General features: G+C 38.9%; 1 protein-coding gene across 7 annotated transcripts in view; it reads left to right on the top strand.

The window, feature by feature from the left end:
- Positions 1–18,417, top strand: part of LOC122563264 (phosphatidylinositol 4-phosphate 5-kinase type-1 beta-like) — a 159,054-nt gene that overhangs the window by 134,283 nt on the left and 6,354 nt on the right. For 6 of the 7 annotated variants that reach the window (XM_043716929.1, XM_043716910.1, XM_043716950.1 and 3 more), the window contains exons 13-15: positions 337–481; positions 8,434–8,551; positions 9,406–9,778. In XM_043716929.1, the coding sequence (XP_043572864.1) occupies positions 337–481; positions 8,434–8,551; positions 9,406–9,555 (413 nt within the window). In that variant the 3' untranslated portion in view covers positions 9,556–9,778. Of the gene's footprint in view, positions 1–336; positions 482–8,433; positions 8,552–9,405; positions 9,779–18,417 lie in introns of those variants that run through there. The other variant, XM_043716969.1, reaches the window with a different exon arrangement.

The raw sequence follows: 18,417 nt of genomic DNA, 5'->3' as shown, positions 1-18,417 counted from the left end.
AGCCTTAGAATTAGAGTGGGTAAATTCAGAACAGAAATGCGGAGACATTTCTTTAGCCAGAGAGTGGTGGGCCTGTGGAATTCATTGCCGCAGAGTGCAGTGGAGGCTGGGACGCTAAATGTCTTCAAGGCAGAAATTGATAAATTCTTGATGTCACAAGGAATTAAGGGCTACGGGGAGAATGCGGGTAAGTGGAGTTGAAATGCCCATCAGTCATGATTGAATGGTGGAGTGGACTCGATGGGCCAAATGGCCTTACTTCCGCTCCTATGTCTTATGGTCTTACAGTAACATTTTGAAATTCTTAACGTAGACCTTTTGTTTTCATCATGGCAGCAATAGGATATCGTAGGCGACCGGACCTGCTCCCCAGCACTACATCGTTATATGAAGCAGCCTCCTTAGCAACAACCCTTTCCTCAACGTCCTTATTTCTGAATGAACAGACACCATCTGAAGGCACTGCAAACTCTTCACACAAGTACGAATCCCGTAACTTTGTATAGTATCCTTGCTGTTGAATATTGTATTCTAATTTGGCACATTACAATCTGCTGAATTTCCAAATGTTGCATTGATATCAAACCCTCCAATGTCAGGTTTAAAAACTTTTCCAATAGAGTGTCTGTGCAATTCTTAATAGCCAGTTTAATATGCGCTCTGGTATTGTGGCAGATGTCGAATATTTTAATTTGCTTTGAAGCACTAAATTGATCTGAAATGTTTTAAGGTTTGTGATTGACATTTTGATATATTCTTCCCGCTTGCTGATTAGGGAATAGAAACAGATCATTACCTTTTATTGTGTAATCTGTTTCTATCGCCATTCCTCAATCTTGAGATTGAGTCTATGATAGTAGTGAAATTTAAATTGTATTTCATTATTCTGGAAACTTCACTTATTGGTATCATGTGCTGCCTTGTTGCATTTGAGAGCGAATTTGAAAATAATTGCCCATGTTAACTGTATCAACAAGAACTTTGCAGGATTTACTTTTTGGGATTGTTAACAATGCTTTTTTTCCCTTCCTCTCCAATATTACAGGTTCATTTTGGTAACAGCCTGTATTGTGTGCCTTGTGGCTTTTTTTCTTTATAGTTTAATTTGGCATAGTGGCAAATATTACCAGAATAATGCGTAAAATGCCATGTGATGTTGTGAACAATACTGAAACTGCTGGGGAGCTTGATTTTGTTGGGCCATTCATAGGTGGAGTGCACAATTATAATCTCTCAATCACACATCATATGAACACACATTTCTGTAAACTTGTCAAAGTTTGTTTTTTCTCAAAAGATATATAGCTCGCACCCCTCCTATCTACTAACCAGGTTCTGCATGGTGATATTACAGGGAACATGTTGCAAAAGTTAAAATAGGTCTCTTCAACTTTGATATCAAGTACTAAAGTCTCTTTGGGTGATTTAACTCCCTGTTCTTTCACTTCTGAAATTTAATTTTGAATATAGCGCATACTGATGGATTTGCAGCACTATTATGGCTATCTGAAGTCTAACCACTGCACAACAGTGCCCTTAGTTCACAATTTAATTACACTCACTTTGAAAGATCTTAAGGTTTGGTGTGGGGTATGTAAAGTCACAGAGGTATAATCAGTATTATTCATCTCAGGTTGTTAGATAACACAAAGGCGGCCCTCGATGCTGTGTGTAAAGTGTTACAAGTGTTTAAATTGGCATGGAGTTGACTTCAGTCTGGGACCTAATCACAGTAATAAACAACATGCCTACAACCCAAAGAATTGAGCACACATTGTAATAAGAAACCGAGTGATGGACAAAAAGGCCAGGACCAAGAAAAGACTAGCCTACTCTGAAATGCTGATGACCTTCAATCTGAAATCAGTCCAAATCCTGGGATAAATCCTCAAAGTCTTAAACCAGAATATGAAGAAGACATGAGTAAGCTGGGAACTCATTTGTATAAAAAAATCATCATGATCATGGCAGCAAGGCAGATGAAGGAGGTGGTCACTTAGACTCCAGAGAGCAGGTGGAAGGGGATATCGTCCAAATGTTTCCTTCCCCATTAAAGGACTTGTGTGAGCTCAAACAATTGTGTGAACCAACCCTGCTGCGCATCATTGTCCTGGATCTGCAAACTAGTGGTTTCTGTGTGAAAACCTACAGCATTAAACATGCAATTAGAGACAATTTTTAACAAATGTAAGCAATATGCATAGGCAGTGTTACTTGGTGACTGGAAATGTTATTTATTTTCAATTCATTTTACACTCACCAAGAAAGACCAAGGTACTTGCAATTCTAATATGATATGAAGAAGGAAATGTGCAGATCACAAAGGATTGATTTTAACAGAAGGTTGAAGAGGAAGCTATAAAGACCAAAATATAATGGAAGATTAAGAATTTTGCTGACTGGCAATAAACACATTTTACCCACAGTTAAGCTTTCTCTTCAGACTCCATTAGGGTTTTGTGTCCACTCAGTTGATGGATTTGATTCATATAAGTACCATATGAACAGACAGAGGAAGATGCTAGTAAATCTCAAATATATCATCTATGTGGATGACTGTTTTACACAGATGTTAATATCTGTTTGAAAACTGAAGCTCCATTCTGTTCTGAAGTAATTATAACTATTTGTCTGATGATAAAGTATTGTTTTAAAATTGGTCATGTTGTTCTCAGGACTATGATGTTTTAATTAAAAGCCATATAAATTGGATCCAAGGCTTTTGTCCTACTTGTATATATTACAGTACAAGCAAGTTAATACAAAATTGTTTTGCTTTATCTTTGTGTGTGTGTGTGTGTGTGTGTGTGTGTGTGTGTGTGTGTCTGTCTGTCTGTCTGTCTGTCTGTCTGTCTCGGGCAGGGAAGCTCTGTGTCTAGATTAAGTCCATGCAACAGACTCCCAAACTTAATTTTCAGTTTAAGCTGATCAGGACAATTTGGCAAATGCAGCTGATGATGGATTTTGGTTTAAGGTTAGAGTGAAGCTGTTGATGCTCACCATTAGTTAGGGGTAAATGGAAAGCAAATTCTAGTATCCAATATGTGCATTTTAATGCATAATAAAGGATGTTGTAGTCTGAGTCCTGTTGACTCTCCAACAGATTTCACAGAGTGAAGTTAATGTACTTACCCATTGATTTATCAGGTAACCACATTGGGGAAAGTTAGTGAGAGCAGGAAGAGACTATTTCGCCCCTCCAGCCTGTTCCACTATTCACTGAGATTATGGTTGATTTGTGACCTAACTCCAGATGTCCACCTCTGTTCTCTATCCTTGATAACATTATTTAATAAAAAATCTACCAATTTTGATATTAAAGTTAACAATTGATCTAGCATCAGCAGTAATTTACAAAAAGTGATTTCCAAAATTATAACTTCCTTTGTGTGTCGTGGTCTATCATAAGTTCCCTCTTGATAGGTTCAGCTCTCCATTTCAGATACTCATCTTAAACTCCCCCAAAAAAGCAGAAGCAGTTTCTCTTTATCTACATTGTATTACTGCTCATATCTTGAAAAAAAGCACAGGTAGCATGGTGACTCAGTGGTTAGCACTGTTGCCTTACAGCAACATGGATCTTGGTTCAATTCCAGCCTTGGGTGACTGTGTGGGGTTTGCACGTTCTCCTGTGTCCGCATCCAGAAATGCGCATGGTAGGTGGATTGGTCATGCTAAGTTGCCCTGTAGAGTCCAGCGATGTGCATACTAGGTGGTTCAGTGATGGGTTACAGGGCTCTTTGGAGAGTCAGAGCAGACTCTGGGGCAAGTGGCCTCTTTCTGCACTGTAGGGATTCTAAGATTCCAACAAACAGTACAATTTTTAATGACAAGTCTTTAATTACTAATTTTGTTAAGTCTATGCAAACTCAAATGGGCCAGTCCTCAATGTAGAGCTCAAAGAAGTGATATTCTTTGCTTGGTATAGTACAAAACACATTTACAACTCAAACAAAGGAGTACTTGTTTCTTGTAATCTTATAGTGGATTTTAGAGGATTTTGTTCATATTGCAACATTGGTACTTTCAAGAACAACCAATCTTTGAGCATAAAATGGTGCATTGCTGACCAGGCAATTAGAAAGACAGTCATGAGGACAGTTCTCTCCCCAGTGTGAATATGTTCCATATTTCTGATTGTGACTTTAATTGATGGACACAGAAATGACCAGTTGGGGCAAGTGGTGAAAAGGGATACTGAATTGATTCAAGATGTCAATGATGTGCGCTCAATAATATTATTTTCACTCACATTACACTGAATGCTTTACACAGATGGATACAGGAAACATTCAAAATTGCTGGGTGGTGATAATGCAGCACTTAATACCATTGCTGAATTTTTTTTTCCTGCTGATAATAAGGCCTTTTTAGCCAAAGCTTTGGTTTCTTGTTTGCTTTGTCCCCTCGTGTTGTGGCTGCGTCAAGGTGGATTTTTAACTCTAAATTTCCCCTGCAGCACCTCTGATTTTTATGAAGGCAGAAAAACTTTCATTTATATAGCGCCTATTACTGATCAGGATTTTCTTTTTCATTAACCAAGGTCACTACCTCATTCACTGCTAAGCAATTCTTCTTCAGTCTTGCCAAGATCCAAGTAGCAGGAAAATGTCTCCTGCATTTCTGATTAAAATATATAGGGTATGTGTTCACACTTCTGCTGTGGAATAATAGCATTCAGTCAGAATTCCCAAAGTCAGTTTATTGAAGTAAAAATATGTGTCCCAGTGCCAAAATTGTCACAATTGGAGCATCAGCCAGTTGGAAAGTTCAGGGGTGATGAGCAACTAAAGTATTAATGTAGACATTGCTGGTAAGGCTAGTATCGATTACCATTCCCAATTCAAATCGAATGGCTTGCAAGCCATTACAAGAGTGCAGTTAGGAGTTGATCACACTGCTTTGGTTCTGGAGTCACTAGGTCAAACAGGACCTTGACCAATCAGAGTTAACTTGCCTACTTTAAACTTCAAACAAATCTTGGCAGTTGACTGTTAGTCATCATCTAACTGGTACACTGTTCATGGCAGTCCCTCTACAAATCATTATCCACTTGCCAACCAATCTGCACACTTATACAGTATAAATATTTTCTTTACTTTGATATCTCTTGTGACTTGTCTTGATGAGTAAGATGAAAAGCTCCATGGGTGGTACGGTGGCTCAGTGGTTAGCACTGCTGCCTCACAGCGTCAGAGTCCTGGGTTCAATTCTAGCCTTATGAGACTGTCTGTGTGGAGTTTGTGTGTTCTCCCCTTGTCTGCATGGGTTTCCTCCGGGTGCTCTGGTTTCCTCCCACAGTCCAAAGATGTACAGATCAGGTGAATTGGCCATGCTAAATTGCCCATAGTGTTAGGTGCATTGGTCAGGGGGAAATGGGTCTGGGTGGTTACTCTTCAGGGGGTCGGTGTGGACTTGTTGGGCCAAAGGGCCTGTTTCCACACTGTATGGAATCTGATCTGAAAATAGTTTTAAAATAATTTTTATCCTTTGAGAAGGTACTGTCATGTTTTATTCTTCTGAATAGATGGTTCTTCCTCAAGGTATAAGTACTGTATTAAGTGCTTTAATCAGTTCTTACTTTAGGAGTTTACTGATTGTGGCTTATCTGAGGGAAAATCGAACATTGTTTTCTGGAGGTTTCTGCCTTTGTTGTGAATTCATCTATGTTCTGAAAATCTGAACTCTTTTCATTTAAAAGATCAGCTGAGAAATGTGGTAACTTAGTACATTGACAACCTGTTACAAATTCATATACTGGGGTATTTCTGTAGAATCTGTGTATCTTTCAAAAAGGCACAGTTTATCTTTTACATATGAATACAGTAATTTCTTTACAAGATTTAGTCCTCAAATGGATTCGACCCCCCCCCCCCCCCCAATCTCCATCTGCACTTTTCCACTCTGTTACATTTACTAGCTGAGAGTAACTCCTTTCCAATTTGCGGTGGTAGTTCTTTATTGTTTCTATTTGCTCATGACTTCCAATTACACACACAAATTGGCATTAATTTGGTACTGACACCAAAGAGAAATTCCCAATGTTTGTTTCGAAGGCAGCTGCTGCAGTGATATAAAGGAACAACTGTTAGGTTTCAGCATTCTCTCTCTCTTTCTTGGAGTGAGTCATTAAATGTAGCATTTAGGACTCCTCCATTCAGTTATGAGAGAAAGAAGACTAGTTTAGAACAAAATCTTGTGTTCCCAAGCTATTCACAGCTTTTCAAAAACGATCGGAGGCTTCCCAAAATGAGTAAATGATGCAATTTTGGTTTTGTGATCCTTTTGAATTAATTAGAAGTTTGAAAGGGCTACTGTGCAATTCCTGTGTTAGTCGTACAGAAGTGGAAGGGAGCGTCCGTTGATATGAAAAGTCCCTAGCCAGGTGAAGTTTGTAGGGAGAGTGTGGTGAAGAAAGCCACCCTCATTGAATTCAATTCTACAGTCACTCATGATACAACTTGTAGAACACCAGTTTCCATAGCAACGCACCCAATAATTTTTTAAAAAGCATGCAGCCATTCATTTTACATCAAATGCCTCCATCTAGTGTTGGCAAATCTCTGTGGAATTAGCAGGATTTACAATGGTTAGGCAAAAAAGTAGACATACTTTTCAGTGCAACTGTCAGATCAGTTATGATATAGATACTGTAAAAGGTTAATGTGAACACAGAAACATGGAAGACTATATCATTGAGAATTGACTGTAATATCAACCCACTGGTTACATTGGGGGATGCAATGGCCTAGTATTATTATCGCTTGACTATTAATCCAGAAACTTGACTAATTTTCTTGTGCTGGGTTTAAATCCCACCATGGCATTGAATTGGAATTCAATAAAGAATCTGGAATTAAGTATCTAAGGATGAGAAGACTATATCATTGATCACCTGATTACTTGGAATAGTTTTTTAAAAATGCAGACACCATTGTCTTACTGCAGCACAAAACTGCTCTCTCATTAGAGCAGGACAATGAGTTGGTGGTTTAATATAAGGGTCACCACGCCTTATGCAAGGGGAGAGGTTGAGGAAGAGGGACCTGAATTGAACTTGTGCTTTTGGAGTCAGCGTATCACAGCCACTGAACAACTTGAGATAATAGAGACAAAGACCTGACCAAGATAAAGTTGGTATTTACAATATTCCAGCAAGAGTTAATGTCATAGACATGAAAAGATTACAATATTGAGAAACCATTCTTCTAGACCCAACTGCAACAGATTAGAGGAGTGGGCTATTTAAATAGTGTTTGATATGATTGTGGTGGAAGTCCTGTTTATTCATTGAAAATCTATTAGATCTGAGCCTGAGTGCAAGGACAGCAGGGGAGGGATTATATGAGACAGCTACATGGAGGTAATGTCATTGGACAAGTAACCCAGTAGACAGGGGACGAAACGTCTGCAACACAAATTCCCAGCTCGGCGAACAGAACCACAACAAGTAACCCAGAAGGCCAGGTTACGGCAGTGGGTTAAAATCCCACTGTGGCAGCTGATGCAATTTGAACTCAATTAAATGGGGAACTGAAAGCTAGCCTCAGTGATGGTAACCATGAAATTATCATTGACTGTAATATCAACCCACTGGTTACATTGGGGGATGCAATGGCCTAGTATTATTATCGCTTGACTATTAATCCAGAAACTTGACTAATTTTCTTGTGCTGGGTTTAAATCCCACCATGGCATTGAATTGGAATTCAATAAAGAATCTGGAATTAAGTATCTAAGGATGACCATGAAACCATTGTTGAAGAAAATCCGTCTGGATCATTAATTCCCTTTAGGGAAGGAAATCTGCCATCCTTACATGGTCTGGCCGACAAGTGACTCGATACATAAAAATGTGGTTGATTCTTAACTGCCTTCTGGGCAATTAGGGATGGGCAATAAATGCTGGTCTCAGTGAAGCCCTTCTCCTGTGAACATGTTGCTCCAGACCCACAGTAATGAGGACAAACAATCCTGGAAATCTCATCAGTTCAGGCAGCATCCATGCAGAGAGAGCAAGCTCATATTTTGGGTCTAGGATGACTTTTCATCCAAGCTCTCATTAGCTTATTGTCTCTCCACAGATGCTGCCTGACCCACTGTCATTTCCAGCATCTGCAGCAATTTTGTCCCACAATATCAGTTGATTCTTAACTACCCTCTAAAATGGCCTAGCAAGCCACTGAGTTTGAGTGACAATTGGGATGGGTAACAAATGTAGCCTTGTTGGTGACGTGCTAATCCCACCAAGAATAAGAAAAATATGAAATGCAGTGCCTCCCTGTTGCAAGCTAATATTGATCATTCAACATCAAAATTGGCTGCTTTATAGATTATGAAAAATGTAATACTGGGTGCCAAACTATATGTCAACATTTTACCAGCTAATAGCAAACTATCTTTATTAATTCTTTGTTAAAATTGTAATTTCAGGGAGCGTAACCCGACTAGTTCCACTGTTACTTTGGAAGACAGCGCAATCTGTTTAACATTGGAGCAAAGTACACTAGACATGGAAAATGATGATGATTCTGAATTTGACATTCACTTGGTAAGTACCTATTCACAGGTATGTCCTGGACATGAGGAACATGGGACTTCTTTACTGTTGCTCTATCTTAATCGCACAAATCTCAAATGCAATACCTCCAAGCCAGCAATTGTTAAAGAATTACTTTATCTTTTGTAATTCAGTTTGGTAATTGGCATGTTCACAAATCCATTCTTCATGGGATTCATCACTTACTCAGATGATATTTATGGACAAAATATTAATTGAGGTAAATGACATGTGCAGCTTTTATTTTCTTCCTGTACTGAACCTGAATAACTTAACTATAAAAAGTGAACTAAAATATATCCGGATTAGTTTGAGAAGTTTTCTTTCTGTTCCTAAATTTGTTTTATTTCACTGCCAAATTGGCCATTTTGGATTTGTGCCAATGTTGGCACTGAACACTGTCTACTTCTGCCCCAGCACAGCCTGACCCACTTTTCCAGGCAGGTGGTAAATTAGAATAAACCACTTAGAAATTATTGGAACACTGATGAATTATTTTAGCTTGATTTGACTCCTGTGAGCAAATAGGTTAAAGGCATAGGATGTTCAGTGATGGAGAAGTGATTTTTCACAGTAATGGGGGTGGAGGGAGGGAGATAACGTCACTTGTAATTAGATGAAATGTCAAAAGTTTTTTGAAAAGTGCACAATTATGAAAAATTCGCAATGAGTTTATGTGCAAGGGAGAATTTTATGGCAGATGTGGATTTGTTTGATTTCATGTAATTTTGTGTTTGAAATTTTGTACCATTTAATGGGGGTGTCCGTTTGGAAGGCTCAGCAGTTTTAAATGAACTTTGGTTTACAATGCGTTACTTTACTTTGCAAAATTACTTTTTATTCAGAACATAGCAGAATGCAGCATCAAGTACCAAGTGAAGACTAGAAAGAAAACAACTGCTTGTCATTGTCCTATGAAGAGTTCAAGCCAGTCATATTTATCACCAGTCAGATTAAAAGAAAATTACATGAGTACAAACAAAGAAGGAACTTGAATTTACATAGCCTCTTTCACAATCTTAGAATGTTCCAAAGTGCTCTTGAAGTATAACTGTTCTCGAAAGGACTGAGAAGCAATGAGATAATGGCCATATAGTCTGTTTCGGTGATATTGTTTGGAGGACTGGAAATTGGTCAGAATTCCAGGGAGAATTTCCTTTTCAGTTTTAAATAATGCTCTAAAATATTTTAACACCCACCTGAAAGGAAAATACAGTTTAAAATCCCATCCAAAAATAGCATCTCCATTACATTATCCATTATTAGTTTACATGGAAATCAGTATTATCTAATTTAACTAACTGATCTTTTCAGCATATTTCTGAGAGTACACTAAAAGTACACATAATTGTTGATGCAAAAGTATTTCATTATTTTTTAGGGTATGGTTTTATAAAAAAGTGCATTGTGAATAAAAATGTTTTTTGATTATTTAGTTGTTTGGTGAATGAGATAGCAAATTGATATACACAATTCTGTACTCACTATACATGTCTGTAAATGGCAATCTTCAATCAGAATGGAAGGGACAGGCTATGCTGTAGTCACCCCCAACACCAATAACATACCAAATTGCATAGATGACGAAGAACTTTAAGTTACCTCGAGCGCCTGATGACAAAGGTAAACCAAAACCGAATCAAAGTGTTAATCCAACCTGGAACTCGAACTGTTGAGAGCTTGTAAACTAATTGAGAGGTCTTGTGCAGATGAATAAAACCCTTTCCACACCTCAGTTACCATTGAATCCAGGATTTCAAGATGTTAATGTAAATGGGTAGAGTTAATAGACTTCCCCTGTTCAGGATTGAAAAATAGTCAGACTTTCAGGACTGAAGTTACAAAGTATGGGATGTAAGTTTGCTTGCTGAGCTGGAAGGTTCATTTTCAGACATTTTGTCACCATACTGGGTATCATCAGTTAGCCTCCAGTGAAGTCCTGGTGTTATCCCCCACTTTCTATTTATGTGTTTAGGTTAGTGATGTTATTTCCTGGATAATCTTTTGCTAAAAATTCTGTGTCTTATGATCTTATGCCCCACAACCACCTGATGAAGGAACAGTGCTCCGAAAGCTAGTGTTTCCAAATAAACCTGTTGGACTATAACCTGGTGTTGTGTGATTTTTAACTATATCTCCTTAGGGAGTTGTGACCATGACAAAGATCAGATGTGTTAAATGTGAATTGACATTTTGTAGAATTGTTATGTCTCTTGTTACATTGGAATCTCACACGGTGTCTACATTCAAAGGGGTGAGTGGCCACTATTAGAAGTGCATCACATTCAAGATATGCTTTTCTTGAAAGATAATAGAAGAAATGAAGAATACCTCAGAAAATATTCAGAAACATTTTCTCCTTTTCTGCATGAAAAATCTATGCAATTGAAAGAAATCTAATCCAAAATTGCATGAGACTATTCCCTCTGCAACCTCTTGATTTTCTTTCAATCTAGTAGAAAACACACATTGAATTAGATTTTTGTATTGAATTCTAAATTAATTGCAAGCATGTAAATTCTAATGGTTATATCTGTGCATGCTTTTATGCAGCCTAATATCTTGCATATAAGTACTTCATGCATTTTTTTATGTCCTGTAAATATAGGAGGGCAATTCAAACATGCATAAGACTCCCTTGGATTTTTTTTACTGAAACTTCAAGCCAGAAAGTAAGGGACTGACTTGTAAACTGGTGAGAGTTAGAATTTGGATTCTATGAATCCCCCATACTGTTTTCCTTTTTTATTTGCTATTTCAACTTATTCAGAATTTAATTATTGATTTTATTCTCCCTTTGTTATGGCAGATACAAAGAGCCTTCATTTTGCCACTTAGAAAGAAAGGGTTGCATTGTAGGAAATGCGCAAGTCAATTTTTGCCAAGGAAGCACCCACAAAGAGCAGTGTGATAATGACAAGTTCATGTCTTTTGAGGGTGTAAATATTCGTATCCTTGTTCTTAATAAAGGCATTGAGTCTAATTCTACCCATGTAAGTTTTACATCCAGCAAAGAGAACAGACTGGGTTTCTGATTAATGCCCCCAACCAAAAGTACTGCACTGGGTATTCCCACCTAATGTGGGGGACTTAAACTAACTACCAATGCAGTTGGTGGTTTTTAATTTTTATTGATGCAAGGGACTCTCAAACATTTGCACAGTCCTGGCAACTGTTTATCCTAATTTATGAAAGACCACTTCAACAATTCAAAGGAAAACCATGTAGTTAGAGGAGGTTTTTTATGATTTTATTATTATTACGAGAACACATACTAGCATAATGTTTAAAAAAAAAATCAGAAATATAATGAAAAGCTGTTGGTGGGAACTCACTGGAAAGTCTTGGAAGATCCACAAACTTGGGTTTAAACACCTAATGAAAGAGGAAAAAGTGACAAAAATGTAAAATTCGGACTGTTCAGATGCCTCAGATTGTTTTAGCAGGTGGGGCAGTTAAAACATACCACCTCTTTATTACAATACCAGGATATACCACAACTGCGGTCAGATCGAAACCTGGTACTGTAAACAGTCATCCTGAAGTTTATTGCAGAAATTAATGTTCAAAAGCTTAGCATATTCATGCAAAATCCTATTCTCCCATTATTTTAAATGGAGTAGAGAATCTTCAATCTCTCTATAGAGAAGAGATTGATACAGATACCCTAAAGTAATTTAGTCCCATTTTCCTGCACTTGGCCCAGATCACTCTTAAACCCCTCCTATTCATATACCCATCCAGAATCATTTTAAATACTCTAATTGTACCAGCCTCCACCACTTCCTCTGGCAGCTCATTCCATACACGCACCACCCTCTGTGTGAAAATTTTGCCCGTTAGGTCCCTTGTATATCTTTTCCCTCTCACCCTAATCCTATGACCTCTAGTTACTCTAGCCTGGGGAAAAGATCTTGACTATTCACCCTACCCGTGCCCCTCATGATTTTATGAACCTCTATCAGGTTACCCCTCAGCCTCTGATGATCCAGGGAAAATAGCCCCAGCCTATTCAGCCTCTCCCTATGACTCAAACCCTCCAATCCCGACAGCATCCTTGTAAATCTTCTCTGAACCATTTCAAGTTTCGCCACAACGTTCCAACAGCAGGGAGACCAGAACTGAATACAGAATTTCATAAGTGGCCTAACCAACATGACCTCCCAACTCCTACACGCAATGCATTGACCAATAAAGGCAAATGTAACTCCCCAGAACCTTACCATTTATTGTATAAGTCCTGCCATGATTTGCCATTCCAAAATGCAGTGCCTCACATTTATCTAAATTAAACTGCATCAGCCACTCCTCAGCCCATTGGTCCATCTTATCAAGGTCCTGTTGTAATCTGAGGTAACCTCCTTCGCTGTCCATTACACCTTCAATTTTGGTGTCATCTGCAAACTTACTAACCATTCCTCCTATATTCTCATCCAAAACATTTAAATGACAAAGCATAATGGACTCAGCATCAATCCTTGCGGTACACAGCTGGTCTCAGGCTTCCAGTCAAAAAAGAACAATCCTCCCACCACACTTTGTATCTTACATTCAAGTTAATTTTGTATCAAGGTGGCTATCTCCCCCTGTTTTCCATGTTATCTAACCTTGAAAAATATAAAATGCAGAACCTTGTCAAATGCCTTACTGAAGCCCAAATAGACAATGTCCATTGCTTAACTTTCATCAATCTTCCTTGTCACTTCAAAAAATACAATCAAGTTAGTGAGACACTAGTTCTGTATGAACAAACCATATTGACTACCCTTGATCAGTCCTAGTCTTTCCAAATACATGAAAATCCTATCCCTCAAAATCCCCCCCAACAACTTACCCATCACTGATGTCAGGCTCAATGGTCTATCGTTCGCTGGCTTTTCCTTATTACCTTTCTTAAATAATGGCACCCTAAGGTATTCTGGTACCTCACCCATGGCTATTGATGATACAATTCCCAAGGGTAAGGGACTCCAAAACTGGAGGGCACAGGTTTAAGGTGAGAGGGGAGAGATTTAAAAGGGACCTAAGGGACAACTTTTTCTCACAATGGTTTGTGAATGGACTGAACTGTCATTTAAAAGGCATCTGGATGTGTATATGAATGGGAAGGGTTTTAGGATATGGGCTAAATGCTGGCGAATGAGACAAGATTAATTTAGGATATCTGGTCAGCATAGATGAGTTGGACTGAAGGATCTGTTTCTGTGCTGTATATCTCTCAGACTCTATGACTCTAAATATCTCAGCAAGGGGGTCAGCAATCACTTCCCAACTTCCCACAAAGTTTTGGGAGACACCTGATCAGGTATGGGGGATTTATCCACCTTTTTGCATTTCAAGACATCCACCATCACCACCTCTGTCATATGGACACATTGAGATATCACTGTTTGTTTCTCCAAGTTCTTTATCTTCCATATTCTTCAAAGTTAATCCTGACTCAAAATACTTGTTTAGTATCTCACCATCTGTGCTTCCACAAATAGACAGCCTTGTTAATTTTTAAGAGGCTCTATTCTCCCCCCAGTTACTCTTTTGCCCTTAAAGTGCATTTGTAGAATCTCTTTAGATTCTCCTTAATCTTATTTGTGAAAGCTACCTCGTGTCCCTTTTTTTGCCATCTTCATTTCCCTACAGTATAATCCAATTGCCCTTTTATTCCGAGGGAATCATTCAATCCCAGCTGTCTATAATTGCCACATGTTTCCGTGAGCAGACCCTCAATTTCTGTAGTCATCCAGCATTCTCTACAACTACCAGCCTTTCCCTTCCTGCTAATAGGAACATACTGCCTCTGGACTCTCATTTTTGAAAGCCTCCCACTTGCCAGTTTTTACCCCTTTACCTGCAAATAGTCTCCCCCAATCAACTTTTGAAAGTTCTTGCCTAAACAGAAATTTAACAGAACTGCTCAAAATGTTGACCAATTTTGAGAGGTGAATGGGGATAAACTGTTTCAACTGGTAGATGGCTCTGTAACTGGAAGACAAACCAAGGGGAAAATCAAAAATCTTTCTGCATGTTAAAATGGTATGAGCTCAAATAATAGAGTTTTTAAAAATTCACTCATGAGATGTGGGCATCACCGGGTGGCCAGCATTTAGTACGTGTTCTTAGTTGTCCTTGACATGGTGGTGAACTACCATTTTGTACCACTCATGAATGTGCTGTAGGTAGACCCACAATTCTGAGTTTGGCCCAGCAGCAGTGAAGGAACAGCAATATACTTACAAGTCAGGATGGCAAGTGGCTTGGAGGAGAACTTGCAGGTAGTGGTGTTCCCACGTATCTGCTATCCTTATCATAGTCAAACAGGATGGAATTAGATCTTTCGGTCCAACCAGTCCAACTGACAGTGTTCCCAATTAACTGGTCCCACCTGCCTGTACCTCCAAATCTTTCCTATTTATGTACGTATCCAAATGTCTTTTAAATGTTGTAACTGTACTTGCATTAACCACTTTTTCTGGCAATTCATTCCATACACACTACTCTCTGTTTAAAAGGGTTGTCTTTCATATCCTTTTTACATCTGTCCTTTTGGTTGGAAGAGATGCTGGGTTTGGGAGGTGCTGTCTAAGGATGTTTGGTAAATTTCTACAGCACATCTTATAGATAGTGCCACAGCTGCTATTGAGCATCAGTGTTGGAGGGAGTGGATGTTTGTGGCTGTGGTGCCATTCAAGTGGGTTGCTTTGTCCTGGATAGTGTCAAGCATCTTGAATGTGGTTGGAGCTGCACCAATCCAGGCAAGTGGAGACTACTCCATCCCAGGCCTGACTTGTGCCTTGTTGATGATGGACAGGCTTTGGGGAATCAGGAGGTCAGTATTCCTAGCCTGTGATGTGCTCATATAGCCATTGTGTTTATGTAGTGAGTCCAGTTGAGTTTTGGGGGACAATGAAAACCCATTGAATCATGGTGGATCATGGGGGATTCAGTGATGGTAACACCATTGAATGTGAAGTGGTGGCAGCTAGATTCTCATTGGGGATGGTCATTGCCTTACATTTTTGTGGCGTGAATGTTACTTGCAACTTCTCAGCCCAAGCCTGATACTATCCAGATCTTGTTGCATTTGAACATGGACTGCTTCAGTATCTGAGGAGTTGCAGATGGTTCTGAACATTGTGCAAAAAGCCATGAATATGTCTTAGCTAGCATTACCAAGAGGCTATCAATAAAAGAACATAACAGCTTATTTTCAGAAAAGAAGCATGTAATTTATTACACTATAGGAAAATTATTTGGAATGATCTCATTGCAAAAAAAAACAGTAAAATTCATTTATCCCAGTAATGTCTGTACAAATACTCAAATCACATTGAAGATTCACCTCAATCTCAGCAGTAAAGCTCCTTGCTCAGCCAATAACTCTAATTGGTTTCCTGCTTCTCTTCTATTCTCTCTCCCACCATACCCCCCCGGCGTTTTCTATTATGTTACCGTTTTACAGAGTTGCAATGGCCTAGCAGTATTATCGCTAGACTATTAATCTAGAATCTGAGGTAATGTTCTGGGGGCCTTGGTTTAAATCCTGCCATGGCGGATGGTGGAATTTGAATTCAAATAAAAATCTACAAAAAAATGATCATGAAACCATTGCTGATAGTTGGGAAAAACCTTTCTAGTTCATTAATGTACTTTAGGGAAGGAAATTTACTACCTTTACCTGGTCTGGCCTAGATTCACAGCAATGTGGTTGCCTCTTACCTGTCCTCTGAGCAATTAGGCACAGGCAATAAACACAGGCCCAGCCAGTGATGCCCACATCCCCAGAATGAATTTTGTTTTGTTCTCTGACCATTTTTTGCGCTGGTTACTTAGTTTGGTATGACCTCTACTCTATTTATTCAGTTTATTCAAATCTCTCATACATGTGATTGTTACCAGATCCCTCCCCACCTTACTTGTTTAAACTAGTTAGTAAGAGAATGACAATTCCATTTGGTATAAGAATTGATATGCAATAAGTTAATTACTTTGGTAATTTTTTTAATGTGTGTACATTATGTGGAATCATACCTCTGGCTAGGTGCAATACAAACTGGCTTTGAGTCCATTTCGTTAGGTACTTTTGCTGATGGCTATTTATCTGGTGTGAGCTGCCAGAGACTTTGCTGTCTAAATCTGTTGTATGACATTTGGATTTGTGCTGCAGCAAGGTGAGATCTTTTTACACGCTGACACAATCAGGCGCCCAGTGGAGCTTCCAACATGAAACAAGGATCACTGCTCACAGTGGCTGTTCTCTGGAGATTATAATTTTTTTTGAGAAACCGAACTTCTTTTAAATGTGCTGTGGTACAGTGGTTGGGCAATTGGATTTATAGGCGAAAGTTATAGGCGTGCATGTAGCTGTAAAATCACTTCTTTATTGAGTGTTGGGATAGCATTCCAGTGTTGTGCTGCAGGGATTGTATGGTGAAAATTAGCATGGTTTAAAATATTGAAATCTACCTGGTATTTCAGATACTACTGTCATAAAATATTGGCGGGGAAGTGTTGATCCTCCCTTATTATAGAAGATAAAGTAATTTGCATGTATGTTGATCTTCCATGATTTCAGGATATCCCATATACCTCTTCATGCTGCATAGTGATGTTAGAAACATGGCAATAACTTTGTACAAAGCAAGATTTTGCAAACAGCAATTAGATCATTCTTGCCTCAATCATCTTAAGTGATTTTAGGAATAAGTATTAGCCAAGTCACTGGGAAGGTGGACCCTGCTGTTCTTTGAAATGGAGGACAGTTCCACCTGAAAGGACGGACGAGCTTAGTTTAGTGTCTGATCTGAAAGATGGCACCTCCAACAGTTGAGCATTCCTTCACTCCTGCACTCTTTTGAAATACTAAGTGCAGTTCTCATCTCCCTGCTATAGGAAGGATGTTGCGAAACTTGAAAGGGTTCAGAAAAGATTTACAAAGATGTTGGCCATGTTGAAGGGTTTGAGTTATAGGGAGAGGCTGAATAGACCAGGCCTATTTTCCCTGAAGTGTCGGAGGCTAAGGGGTGACCTTAAACATTTATAAAATCATCAAGGGCATAGATAGATTGAATGGCTAAGGTCTTTTCTCCAGAGTAGCAGAGTCCAAAACTAGAGGGCATAGGTTTAGAGTAAGAAGGGAAAGATTTAAAAAGGAGCTAATGGGCAAACTTTTCACACAGAAGGTCTTGTGTGTATGGAGTGAGCTGCCAGAGGAAGTGGTGGAAACTGGTACAATTACAACATTTAAAAGGCATCTGGATGGATACATGAATAGGAAGCGTTTAGAGGGATATGGATCAAGTGCTGGCAAATGGGACTAGATTAACTTTGGATATCTGATTGGTGTGGACAAGTTGGACCGAAATCTGTTTCCATGCTGTACATTTCTATGACTCTAAATGTCGCCCTGGATTCTGTCTTTAAGTCTCTTTCAAGTGAGACTCAAGTGGCCTGCTATGGATATTCTAAAAGCACTACTCCTACATTACTAACTTTTGTGTTCATACTTGCAGAGAAATGATACAAGAAAAATATAGAATGAAATTTATCATTGTGCAGCTGCTGTTTGAAGGCAGCAAAGTAAATTAAAATTCCAACCAATGACAGTCATAAGAATAAAGACTGAAAATGGCCCTTGTCACATGTATATGTTGCAACAACATGGAATGCTTTAAAGTTTTGGGTTTAGATATCGGAGGTATGGCATTGAGGGTGAGTTGGAGGTTTGGATTAGGAATTGGCTGGCTGGAAGAAGACAGAGGGTAGTAGTTGATGGTAAAGGTTCATCTTGGAGTGCAGTTACTAGCAGTGTCCGCAAGGATCTGTTTTGGGACCATTGCTGTTTGTCATTTATATAAATGACC

The sequence above is a fragment of the Chiloscyllium plagiosum genome, chromosome 2, assembly GCF_004010195.1.
Source record: "Chiloscyllium plagiosum isolate BGI_BamShark_2017 chromosome 2, ASM401019v2, whole genome shotgun sequence".
Classification (NCBI taxonomy): domain Eukaryota; kingdom Metazoa; phylum Chordata; class Chondrichthyes; order Orectolobiformes; family Hemiscylliidae; genus Chiloscyllium; species Chiloscyllium plagiosum.
Note: the sequence above shows the minus strand (reverse complement) of the source record. Positions and strands in the feature narration are given on the sequence as shown.